The sequence below is a fragment of the Myripristis murdjan genome, chromosome 17 (assembly GCF_902150065.1).
Source record: "Myripristis murdjan chromosome 17, fMyrMur1.1, whole genome shotgun sequence".
Classification (NCBI taxonomy): Eukaryota; Metazoa; Chordata; class Actinopteri; order Holocentriformes; family Holocentridae; genus Myripristis; species Myripristis murdjan.
The window spans coordinates 1078345-1091968 of NC_043996.1; the positions used below are offsets into that span (position 1 = coordinate 1078345).

A 13624-nucleotide genomic window follows, 5' to 3' on the forward strand; every position below is an offset into this window, starting at 1 on the left:
TTATCCAGAATAATAGAGTGTTGTGAGGAGCAGAAGTTTGTTTTCCTTTTTACCTGGTTCTTGCCTTTCAGCATCAGGATGTTGGTGACCTTTCCAAAGGGAAGCCCCAGAGCAATGACTTCAGTCTCCGATACTTCATTAGGAAGTTTCCTGATGTGAAGAACTCTGGAGGGAGGAGACTCATCCAGACGCTGTTTCTTACTGTCACTACCGTTCGCTGAACACACATACATACAGACATTAAAACCACAGCCTGAAACTCCATTCAATGGCATCTCATATTTTTATCCATGACGATTAAGTTTTTGTGTCTGATCTTAAAAATTAAATTACTTATCACTGCCCATGTATAATGTCAACTACATATGTAAACTGCATACATTTGCATGTGTGTCAACTGGTCTGTCCTCAGTCATTAAATCATGGTCCATACAGTGGAGGAAATAATTATTTGATCCCCTGCTGATTTTGTAAGTTTGCCCACTGATAAAGAAATGAACACACTATAATTTTAATGGTAGGTTTATTTTAACAGTGAAAGATAGAATATCAAAAAGAAAATCCAGAAAATCACATTATATAAAAGATATAAATTGATTTGCATTTCATTGAGTGAAATAAGTACTTGATCCCCTACCAACCATTAAGAATTGTGGCTCCCACAGACCGGTTAGATACTCCTCATCTCAACTCGTTACCTGAATAAAGACACCTGTCTTACCTTGTCACCTGTATAAAAGACACCTGTTCACAATCAATCAGACTCCAACCTCTCCACCATGGGCAAGACCAAAGAGCTGTCTAAGGATGTCAGGGACAAGATTGTAGACTTGCACAAGGCCGGAATGGGCTACAAGACCATCAGCAAGAAGCTGGGTGAGAAGGAGACAACTGTTGGTGCTATTGTTCGAAAATCGAAAAAACACAAAATTACCATCAATCGGCCTCGGTCTGGGGCTCCATGCAAGATCTCACCTCGTGGGGTATCAATGATCTTGAGAAAGGTGAGAGATCAGCCTACAACTACACGGGGGGAGCTGGTTAATGATCTCAAGGCAGCTGGGACCACAGTCACCAAAAAAACCATTGGAAACGCACTACGCCGTAATGGACTAAAATCCTGCAGTGACCGCAAAGTTCCCCTGCTCAAGAAGGCACATGTTCAGGCCAGTCTCAAGTTTGCCAATGAACACCTGAATGATTCAGAGAGTGCTTGGGAGAAGGTGCTGTGGTCAGATGAGGCCAAAATTGAGCTCTTTGGCATCAACTCGACTCGCCGTGTTTGGAGGAAGAGAAATGCTGACTATGACCCCAAGAACACCATCCCCACTGTCAAGCATGGAGGTGGAAACATTATGCTTTGGGGGTGTTTCTCTGCCAAGGGGACAGGACGACTTCACCGCATCGACGGGAAATTGGACGGGGCCATGTACCGCAAAATCCTGAATGACAACCTCCTTCCCTCCGCCAGAGCACTGAAAATGGGTCGTGGATGGACCTTTCAGCATGACAATGACCCAAAACATACGGCCAAGGCAACAAAGGAGTGGCTCCAGAAGAAGCACATTAAGGTCATAGAGTGGCCCAGCCAGTCTCCGGACCTTAATCCCATAGAAAATCTGTGGAGGGAGCTGAAGCTTCGAGTTGCCAAGCGACAGCCTCAAAACCTTAAGGATTTGGAGATGATCTGCAAAGAGGAGTGGACCAAAATTCCTCCTGATATGTGCGCAAACCTGGTAATGAACTACAAGAAACGTCTGACCTCTGTGCTTGCCAACAAGGGTTTTGCCACCAAGTACTAAGTCATGTTTTGCTGGGGGATCAAATACTTATTTCACTCAGTGAAATGCAGATCAGTTTATTTCTTTTATATAATGTGATTTTCTGGATTTTCTTTTTGATATTCTATCTTTCACTGTTAAAATAAACCTACCATTACAATTATAGTGTGTTCATTTTTTTGTCAGTGGGCAAACTTACAAAATCAGCGGGGGATCAAATAATTATTTCCTCCACTGTACATAAGCCACCTTTTGAAAAAGTACAGTAATCCACAAGGATTTCATGAACTGTTATGTGTAACATGTGCTGTGTTATCCTTGTGCAAGTTAAATTCAATTCCCTTTATTAAAAAAATATTTTGAAAAAAATTGCTGAAAGTACTGAATACGTACTGAAAGTAATATTTATTCAAATATTACATAATTTCATTTTTCCCATGGTCAATTTCATACGCTACCGTAGCGATTTCAATTTTTCACCTTTAATAGTATTTAATTTTTTGTTTACATTTAAGATTTTTATGTTTTAACATTTGACATTTTTATATCGTTTTTAAAGGCTCTATTACTTATACTTTTTCTAACTTTATTGATTAAAAGAAAAGTTTTTATTAAAAAAAGTCTTTATCTGTCAGTGCAGGGACCGCACTGAGAGATGGCAGTTCAAAATAAAAGAGCTGCACTGGATATTTGCACTTCAAAACAAAGTTTTTTTTCCCCTTTTCTTTTTGACAAAGGTGATCCACACATCCACGGTCACCTCAAAAATCAACCTGTGGTACACTTTTTGGCTGTGATCCACCAGTTGAAAACCACTGATCTCAAGTAGCCAGGCACAGCCACACTCTTGTTTCCGCTGTTCACTTCCAGAAACAGGGTCTAGGCTGTTGGATTCTGTTGGGTGTTATTTTTTAAGGCACGGATTGTAGCAGCGTGATTTGGGTCGGTTTCGTGACAACGGAAATCCTTTTTACCACTGCTTCCATACATCAACTTTTTCAAACAAGCGATGCAAAATGCAGCACCTGGCTAATTCAGCTTTTTGCACCATGTATTTAAATGGTTTGCCCTCAGCGCCCTCCTCCTCGAGCCATGCCCACCTCCATTTATTTTTCACCCCTCTCTCCAATTCTGCCGTATTGACACCGGGTTCAATGTATTTTGCTTCCATCTCTCTGCCCTGCTCTACTCTACTTCAACGCTGCTTAGCTCTATCCATCTACTACTGGATGGTAGACTGCCACATCCACCTGTTGCTGCATGCTGTTTTTAGACCCTCCCCACTCAGCTCTTATTGGCCAGCTGAGTTTGATAACACTATACTATTGGTGGATCTAACCATGTGCTTCGCTGAAAATCAGAAGATGATTCGCTGAATGCAAAGTTATGCCAAACTGTTCCCACTGTTCCCTGTGACCCTGGCATCCTGCTACAGTGTGGGACCTGGGAGGGAGGCAATACAGCAGACTGTCTTCAAGTTGTACAGTCTTACCAATTACAAATTACCGTATTTCACCAATTAATCGCCTGGCCGCAAATAGCCGCCTGGTTCTTTTAAACGCCTGGGGTCTGCACGCATTTTGCGTATTAAACACCCACCCAAATAACCGCCGGGGCGATTATTTGCATTATATTGAGGTAACCCAAAATAAGGCTATTCACCTTATTTTTGCAGAAGTAAACAGTTAGCCGCACAATAACTGTGTGGCGCTTCCATTTTCTGTCAAAATAAGAGCGCTAGCTAACGTTAGAAAAAACGGTGTACCGTAATATTAAACCGACAGACTGTAAATATGTTGGACAGTAGCTGTCATCACGATATTGTCCTGGTGCAAAAATAAATAAAGGCCTGCAGCGAATAGCCGCCTGGTTCTTTTAAACGCCCGGGGTCCAAGTCGATTTTATATATTAAACGCCCGGGCGATTAATTGGTGAAATGCGGTATCTAATACCAATGTATTTACACAGCAAGTGCTTTTATAGATGGCTCTATCACATTTTTAGCCTAGATGCTTAGCTAAGGAGCTAGCTAACTTAAGAAGTACTTTGCTTAGCTGTCTATATTATATATACATATTTATATATATACATATACTGTTTATATTTACATAGGCTGTTTATATTTTTCTCTATATTTTTATATTTACTGCTTATATATATATTATATTTATTATTTATTATATATATACTACTTACTTATATATAGGCTGTGTATTTATACTTATTATATATATACTATTTATATTTTTATTTACATTTATATATGCTGTTTACATTTATTTACATATACTGTTTATAGTTTACATACTGTTTATACCCACACATACTGTTTATATATACTGTTTATACCTATATATACCTATATATACACATATATACACACACACACACACATATATATATATATATATATATATATATACACTATATTACCAAAAGTATTCGCTCACCTGCCTTTACTCATACTATGAACTGAAGTGCCATCCCATTCCTAACCCATAGAGTTCAATATGATGTCGGTCCACCTTTTGCAGCTATTACAGCTTCAACTCTTCTGGGAAGACTGTCCACAAGGTTGAGGAGAGTGTTTATAGGAATTTTTGACCATTCTTCCAAAAGCGCATTGGTGAGGTCACACACTGATGTTGGTCGAGAAGGCCTGGCTCTCAGTCTCCACTCTAATTCATCCCAAAGGTGTTCTATTGGGTTCAGGTCAGGACTCTGTGCAGGCCAGTCAAGTTCATCCACACCACACTCTGTCATCCATGTCTTTATGGACCTTGCTTTGTGCACTGGTGCACAGTCATGTTGGAAGAGGAAGGGGCCCGCTCCAAACTGTTCCCACAAGGTTGGGAGCATGGAATTGTCCAAAATGTTTTGGTATCCTGAAGCATTCAAAGTTCCTTTCACTGGAACTAAGGGGCCAAGCCCAGCTCCTGAAAAACAACCCCACACCATAATTCCTCCTCCACCAAATTTCACAGTCGGCACAATGCAGTCTGAAATGTACCGTTCTCCTGGCAACCTCCAAACCCAGACTCGTCCATCAGATTGCCAGATGGAAAAGCGTGATTCATCACTCCAGAGAACGCGTCTCCACTGCTCTAGAGGCCAGTGGCGGCGTGCTTTACACTATTGCATCCGACGCTTTGCATTGCACTTGGTGATGTGTGGCTTGGCTGCAGCTGCTCGGCCATGGAAACCCATTCCATGAAGCTCTCTGCGTACTGTACTTGGGCTAATCTGAAGGTCACATGAAGTTTGTAGCTCTGTAGCAATTGACTGTGCAGAAAGTCGGCGACCTCTTTGCACTATGCGCTTCAGCATCCGCTGACCCCTCTCCGTCACTTTACGTGGCCTACCACTTCGTGGCTGAGTTGCTGTTGTTCCCAAACGCTTCCATTTTGTTATAATAGAGCTGACAGTTGACTGTGGAATATTTAGGAGCGAGGAAATTTCACGACTGGATTTGTTGCACAGGTGGCATCCTATGACAGTTCCACGCTGGAATTCACTGAGCTCCTGAGAGCGGCCCATTCTTTCACAAATGTCTTGTTTCACAGTCTGCATGCCTGAGTGCTTGATTTTATACACCTGTGGCCAGGCCAAGTGATTAGGACACCTGATTCTGATCATTTGAATGGGTGAGCGAATACTTTTGGTAATATAGTGTATATATATATACACTATATTACCAAAAGTACTGTTATATATCTTATATATCTTATATTTTATATTTACACTTATATTTACACTTCTTTTTCTGGTCTTCTTTTTCAAGGTTTTTTTTTGGCTTATACCGGGACCTGAGTGCTAATTTCGTACCACTAGCATGTAAGTGTGAACTGGTATGACAATAAAGTTCCTTGAATCCTTGAATCCTTGATTTTATGCTATAGCAATTTGGAAATCAAGCAGAAATGTAAAAATCCTTCTGCAAGGGAATTATTTTACAGCAATTTGCTCAAAAGTCAATAGGACTTTAATGTTTGGTGTGAATTGCTTTTTCGTTTCATTTAAGAATGGGCTCTGTGTGTGTGAAACAAATGTTAATAGTTGCCTCTGTGTTTTACTTTGGGGGTGTTTGTGAATAAAAATTTGAAAGGTTCCCTGTGTATTTCCTCAGTGTTACTTTAAATCCAGATAACTTAATAACAATGTTAATCTTAATCACAGACAAAGACTGTTTCATTATACATGATGCATCATACCTTTTTATGTGCTGGGGGGAACACCTGTCATGTTGTAAGTGCCCTTTTTATTTCTCACCTTTTGCCCTTCAAACAGACTGAGTCAGCCACTGTTCTTACTGCTTGTAAATTCATGTATTCTCATCTTCTCATTCATATTTTTTCACTTAGTAAACTCTAATATTGCAATTAAGTGATGAAGATCAATACCCTAATCTTTTGCTCTGTTCTTATATCGATTTTATATTTTTCGTTGATGTATTATTTACTGCTGCAACATTTCTCCTTTAGATCCTTCAAATTTCTTCATTTCATCATTTCATCTCTTCTTTTTGTAACATATTCCCAACAACATACACAGCTGAAATGACTCCAAACATTCATATGTGTTTGTGTCTTGCTGACACAAACACACGGCAGGTTGTTGTTGCGTGACACTCCCTTCTAGTTAAAGGCTGAACTCACCAGTCATGGAGTTGGGGCTGCTACCGTACATGCTGAGCTCATCTGAGCCTCTCTGAAAAACAAAATGCAACAGGACATTTACTTCTGTCATGGACAACTACTGACAAAACCTGAGAATGTTACTACTGCAATCACACTAACACATCAACCACTGTATGGAGTCTAAGCCTTTCTTGGAACACACAGCAAGACAAAACTCCTGACATGTTATTGCTCACCTTGGCAGAGAGACAAGTGTCCAAAATATTGACCATCATGGATAACCCCTGCCACCCCCTCCATGACATAATAAACAGTCAAGAGAGCAACCTGAGCCACAGACTGATCCAGCCCCGCAGCCTTACAGAGCTGCACAGAAAATCCTTCCTACCAAGTGCAGTCAAGCTCTAAAATTCTGTTCTGACAAGATAGCTTTATTTAGTCACTGCCTCACCCACTGTACTTAGCCTATAGTGCCTCAGCCTCTGTGGTCTTCATTGTATTTTACTGTATTTTATTTATTTTACTGCACTTTTCTAGTCTGTTTTAAATGTGGTTTTATTGTTTTATCGTGTTATATGTGGCTGTTTTATGTGCTGCTATGGCATTACAATTTCCCTGTGGGGATTAATAAAGTTTATTTCTATCTATCTATAGCTTTAAATGACAGGGGGAAAAAGAACAATCACAAAGTAGGCAACATGTCCAAATTTCTCTACTGCCAACCCTCAGCCCAACAACTGGCAACTGCTGATATATTCACCAGAGGTGTGGGTGTGTGTGGGTGTGTGTATATTGGGGGAGAGAGTTGAAAGTTCGGACTGCTTACCTTCACACCGACCGCAACATCACTACCAGTGCAGAGAAAGGAGAAGAGAGGGAAAGCTGTTAATTATCCATCAAGTCGTGGTAATGATGTCATTGTGTCATGACAAAAACTGAAACTGAAACACACAGCCTACTGCAAATTCAAGATTGCAATGAGCTACAATTCTTTTATATTGATTGGGTAGGGGTGTAATTGTTAATGTCACCTTAACCAGAGGTTAAAAAAAAAAAAAAAGAGGCACTTGAGCTGCCTAAGTGTGCCACCATAATCACTGTGATATATTCTACATAACTTTTTATGCTAAGCTGGTCATTAATTAGGATAATTAAATGGAAAGATTTCATTGGCAATAACTGCCTTCATATAAAAACGGGTGGCACTAATACGAAGAGAGCATTTAAGAGGTACAAAAGTTTTTCCTCAATAATATGCAAATGTATGCAGCAAGATGCTCCAAAATCTTTAGAATCTCAATGTGCAACACAAGCAATTGAATTCTGGCAACAAAAATGTGTATCAATGAGAGATCAACTCAAAATGCGTGTGTGTGTGTGTGTGTGTGTGTGTGTGTGTGCAAACACACACAAAACATATAGATAAATAGAGGGAGAGAGGCATACATACATACATAGAATATAGATATCTGTATGAAGATAAATATATACAGACATAAATATATGACAGGTAGGTAGGCACATCGATGCCTGCCTCACTGAACTACAACACACTACATTTTCTGTTCTACATCCATCAGTGGCCTGCCTGAAGTAGGTGGCCATCTAGCTTGCCTGTTGTCGACACTCCGTTTGACCTGTTCATTCGACGCGCATTTTGCTAAGTCATACATTATTCAACTTTATTAACCAATAAAGTGATCTTGCAGCGGAGCCCATTGCAGTATGTCAGCTAACATGAGTGCAGTGGAGCAGGCCAACAGGGTGAGCAGGTAGCTTCACACAAAAGAGCCGTGCACAGCTAACACAAACAAAAGAGGTGACAGATGCAGCTTGGCTGAGGTCTGGATTAATCGACTTGCACAGACATCGTTCACTAACTCACTGGAGTCGTTAAATGCAGTGTTACATTCATTTCATTTTCTTTTTTTTTTTTTAGAATGACAATTACTACATGTTCCCGTTTCAGTAACCTGACTGCTGCAAGCGAGTCATTTGCTAACTCACGTTAGCGCTACACTGACTGACTGTAGCAATGTCAACAAACCACCGTTTCACATTATTTTACTCTGCTGCAACGCATATACCTCGTGGATCAGGACTTTGAGGCCTTCAATGAATCACCAGTAACCACTCTTCAATTCGGCACATCTCAATTAAGGCAAGCACCATTTGTTTCATAAAAAGTTCAACTTTGCGAACTGGTTCACTTGTCGTTCTCACAACAATCTACCCCTACCACCAGTATGACGTTAGCCAACAATTCCACCTGGTAGAGCATTTAGCATGTACGGGTTACCTTTGAAATTTTCGCGAAATTTAATGATGTCTGGTAGACTATTATGATGCCGAACTTTCAACGAAACCCTAATGATTATGAAATGACTTAAGTCAGGTTCTACCAGGTGCATTTGTCAGCAAACAAGACGAGATAACTGTGGAAACTACTGCCGCGTAAATGTGAGTGTGGCGTTGCGTCTGTCAGTTAGCTAACGTTACATCGCACTGGGAATAGCATAAATCAATGTGCAAGGCAGCGGGTTAAATGAGCTGTTTGTTAAAGTGTGGTTACTTCACAGACACGGTTATCCCAAAATGCATCGACCAGCATTACAATTTAGACTAAATTTACCCGTCCATTGCAACTCTTTGTCCACTTCTGTTTGCTGTTTCTTGCGTTCAGCTCGCCTCGACAGTCAAAGCAATAGGGGCGTGCCCTCTTTTCTTGTCGTCGTTTTCTTACCACTGGAATCCAACATTTAAATTTAATAGCGCCACCTGCTGTTTCGGAATGTGAACCACAGAGGTAAGACCACCAGAGGTAAGGGACCATATAAGGGACACAGAGGGCTTACTGCATCAGAAGACCTTTATTTAAATCCACAATAACCAATCCAACATGACATGTATATTTAATCTGAGATACACTTAAAAATTATGAGTAATTTATAAGTAACTGGTCAACAGAGCCAGGATAACAGAACAGAATCCACAAGACAATCCATGAGGCAGACCTATAGTCAGAGATAACCCTTACAGAAACAATCCCGGTAAATACTGTCCATGCCTAAGTTTGTAATTATTCCAGGCATAAGGATCCTACCATATTTGTCAGCTATAGCAGAACAGAAATCACCATATATATATAACCATTATCTAACCCTCACAATTACAGAAACATTTTTAATTGGTTTAGCTCGTTTAATTGATTTGATTACATTCCCAAATCACAGGGTTGGTAGACTAGCAGTCTACAAGCAAGGCAAAGCTTTCTAAAGCCTACAACATAGAACAAAATCAAATTGGGACCACAGGCAGATCACTCTGAGGACGCTACTTGGTATAAAGCTTTGATAACTACTCAGCAGATTACAAAATTATTTTACTGTCTGGCCTGAGACACAGACATTGGCATAGTAAGATGAAAATGGACCCCGAACTCACACTCCATTCATGTTACATGGGAATAACCAACACTATAAAGCATGAACGTTTTTAAACACATTTGAAATTAGCAAGACACCACAACAGAAGTTTTCTGCAGACTTTTGTTGCCTGTGATTGGCTTTTTCACTATCAACACACATGAACATTGCAATACCAACTCCAAATATTCTGGCAGGTTCTCTCCTGCCATAGCATTTTAAAGGGAAATGTAACATTGTTTCACATAGGACAGTAGTGGTGCTATCTTCCTCTCATTGTTACTGAGTGCTGGATACTGGCTGGATGCTCCAAATGCTAACTGTTAGCCTCCTGCTGTTGAAGTGGACTTCCCCCCAGCTCATGCGTGATCACTTCCTTATTCTGGACTAACATGTGACTTCACTGTGAATGTGAAGGGTTTAAAGTGGACAGTTTTCCTCTAGCACACAGGGTTGACGGGCACGCCTCTGTTGGGGTTATAGGCTGATGTCCGGGTAACCATCTTGATGCAGTCTATGATTGGACAGACGCTGAGGCACAGAGTGCAGCCAGTGCAGCTGTCAGTCACTAAAGGCAGGTGGGTCTCTGGATCAAAGTTTATAGCCTTGAAAGACAGAGATCAAAACACGTTAGAAGACTGAGGTGGTACACATACTGAGATAATAATTCAGATTCTAGTGCTAATAACAATAACCTAATCTGTCTGACACCTAATATAAACACATATATAAACAATCAAATGGAAGACCAGTAAGTCTATAAAGAGAGACATTGCCAGAGACACAGATAGACAGATTTATACTAAAAATTATTATGTTATATTCTTATAGGATAGCAAGTTTTGCTTACATAGTTTGTGCTGACCCACTTTATTTATTTGATTACTTGTTGTGTTTTATTTTTCTGAAGATATATATTTCTCTCTGCTAGTGTTGATAGGTGTAGTCTACTTCCTGTGCAATTTTTGGACAACCTGTTGCTGTAACACAAGAATTTCTAGATAGTGAGAGAGAGAGAGAGAGAGAGAGAGAGAGAGAGAGAGAGAGAGAGAGAGAGAGAGAGAGAGAGAGAGTACCTGGTATCCAGAGTCATTACAGGTCATGTAACATTTCCCACAGTTGATACACATCTCCTCATCTATCAGAGCTTGGACCTGAGAAGAACAAAGAGGAAGGAACATTATCTCCAGATTAAGGAAGGATGAGTGGGATTTTCCTAAAAACATACTCATTCAACATACTCGTGAAAATAATCCCTCTCAATCATCAGTCCTGAGCCACTAGCAGTGTGTGTTGGTGTGTGTATCTGAAGAGACCCTGCCCTCTGCCTGGATTTTCTTGTTCTCCTGGGCACTGAGCGCTGAGGGAGAGGATGAGGATGAAGAGCGACGTGGTGTTGGCCTGTTTTCTGTTGGACAGGGAGGTGCTGGCAGACAAAAGATTTTTTCCCTAGGACAACGACGGAATGTTTTACACTCCATTCAATCACCTCCTCACTGCCAGCAGTTAGCTTAGCCAAGGAGGTGGGGACAACTTTGAATGTTAATTAATTAATTAAATGTTCATTAATGAATCTCAACCAAGCAGCAGCAGGAGTGCAGCTAAAGCTAGCGCGGCTGAAACTAGTGCGTCATCTGTTGTCGAAGGTCAACTCCATCTGATCCTTCTGTACCCAGATTGAAAAAAAAAAAAAGAATATTTGTTTTGTACAGTTATTTAATAAATATTTCAGTAATTTGAACACTCAAATGTAGTTGTGTAAAAGTCATTTGGGATGGACAGGAGTGGTGGCATTTTAACAACACAATGATATAAAAGAAGGTTAATACAAATAAGCCCATTTGTACTTTTTTTTTTTTCTTCCCCTTGCCCAGTGAGATTCGATAAGAGAATCGTTAAAGAATCGAATTAATAGGCAGATTCGATCAAGGAATTGGAATCGCTAAAACTGTATCAAATCCCATCCCTACAAAGGAGCTCCAGTGATGAGTGTTCCAAGAAAGCTCCCAAAGCAATGTGGCACATGGATTCATATGATATATGACATCCCAGTGTATCATAGTAAATGGCTGCACTGATGGATTTTTGTGCTTTTGTGGTGTGGATGGAGGCCTACAAGACAAAGAGTGGCCCACACCTTCCACATCCCTCATCCTTTTGCCTTGAAGATGAGCTGCTCGCTGATTGATGACATTTCTTTTGTTGTTTTTAGGTTTATTCACAGCTCCAAAATAACGTCTTACAGTCTCAAAGGGCTTCGCAGGCCCACAAGTTTACAACAAGCAAAACAGGATGACACCCACTGACTTGGACCCTCATGGCAAAGAAGGAAAAACCCACAATCAGGGAATACAGAGGAAATTGAAACCTTCCTCATGTTCACTTACGATTTTCAAGTTACAAATTTTATTCCCATAATATTATAACCTTATGCTCATAAATATTATGACTTTTCTCTTGTGAAATTGTGACTTTACTCTTGAAACATATGACTTTTCTCTCACAGGTTAATATTTCAACTTTATTCTCATTATCTCATATCTATACAATTCAATTCCATCTGTATATTTCATATTCATTACTATATGTATATTTCACATGTCATATCTCTTTTTCTGAGGTTAGCCCTTATTGTACATTTTTACTTTTTAGCCTTTATAGTCTTTATTGTATAAATTTAGCTTTTATTCTATTTTATTTAACTTTATTATATGTTTCTACTGTTGCTGCTGGAACACCAGAATTTCCCTGGTTGGGATCAATAAAGTATATCTATCTATCTATCTATCTATCTATCTATTACATTACTACTGTGCTGGTGTGAAAGAAACCTTACTGCCCAGAGTAATAGTCTATGACAATTTCTATAAAATAAACGTGTTTGCCACCCTCTATTACTGATTAAAACAGCACAACAGATGTGATGTGAATTAGCCTAGATCCAGCTCATACAGCTTTTGCATTTGGTACTCTCAACACGCGCTGTCTGTCTGTTTCCTGCTGCACAAGGCACTGATGTGTTTATGTCTCCAGTTTGGCTGGAATAAAATGAAGAAGAAGAACTTGGTAGTTAGCATGAGCAGAGATAGTCACCATGGACAGACAAAGACCAGAGCGCCACCTACAGAAACTCAAACTACATCAGCAGATATTCCGAGGAAAAACACATCATAGTGCAGGACACACAGGTTGATTGACAGGAGATAAAAAACTGAAGGAAGCTGCTCTGCACCTGCTCGTTGTTGTTGAGCTCCTGGTACGCCCCAATGTGCTGCAACGCTCTGGCTATCACCTCCTACACAGACACACACAGGACAATAGAGCTTCAGCAAACACAACATAATACACTGTGTGGAACAATGTTCTATGTGATTGTGTGTGTGTGAGTGTTTGTATGTGTGTGTGTGTCACACCTTGACACGGGGGACGGGTTTCGTGGGCTTGGAGACCCTGGCCACGCTGCTGTCCAACACTTTGCTGTCTCCGCTGTCTTTCACACTTTTCTTGTATTTGGCAATGGCCTCTGTCCTTTCCTGGAGGTAGGGACCAAAGCTAGGGAGGCTCTGCACACACACACACACACACACACACACCCACACACACCCACACACACACACACACACACCCACAAACATGCACATTAGTCTAAACAAATGAGTGGTTTTAGCAGACATGAAAGGGACAGAAGACATATTATTTGTGATAACCTAACCTATCCCAGCGCTCACTGGGCGTAAGGCAGGGGAAAACCCCCAGACAGACCCCAGTCCATCACAGGACA

At 40.5% G+C, this 13624-nt stretch overlaps 2 protein-coding genes across 3 annotated transcripts in view; both read right to left on the minus strand.

Annotated features, from left to right (window-relative positions):
• The window catches only part of ptbp2b (polypyrimidine tract binding protein 2b), a 46508-nt gene extending 37363 nt beyond the window's left edge, over positions 1–9145 (minus strand). For both annotated transcript variants that reach the window (XM_030073831.1, XM_030073832.1), the window contains exons 1-4: positions 9051–9145; positions 7245–7266; positions 6437–6488; positions 54–217 (exon numbers count right to left, since the gene is read on the minus strand). In XM_030073831.1, coding sequence (XP_029929691.1) covers positions 54–217; positions 6437–6488; positions 7245–7266; positions 9051–9058 — 246 coding nt within the window. In that variant the 5' untranslated portion in view covers positions 9059–9145. The remainder of the gene's footprint in view (positions 1–53; positions 218–6436; positions 6489–7244; positions 7267–9050) is intronic.
• Positions 9146–9297: 152 nt separating this feature from the next.
• The window catches only part of dpydb (dihydropyrimidine dehydrogenase b), a 39353-nt gene continuing 35026 nt past the window's right edge, over positions 9298–13624 (minus strand). The window contains exons 23-26 of the mRNA XM_030073830.1: positions 13257–13406; positions 13076–13138; positions 10920–10997; positions 9298–10448 (exon numbers count right to left, since the gene is read on the minus strand). Coding sequence (XP_029929690.1) covers positions 10284–10448; positions 10920–10997; positions 13076–13138; positions 13257–13406 — 456 coding nt within the window. The 3' untranslated portion in view covers positions 9298–10283. The remainder of the gene's footprint in view (positions 10449–10919; positions 10998–13075; positions 13139–13256; positions 13407–13624) is intronic.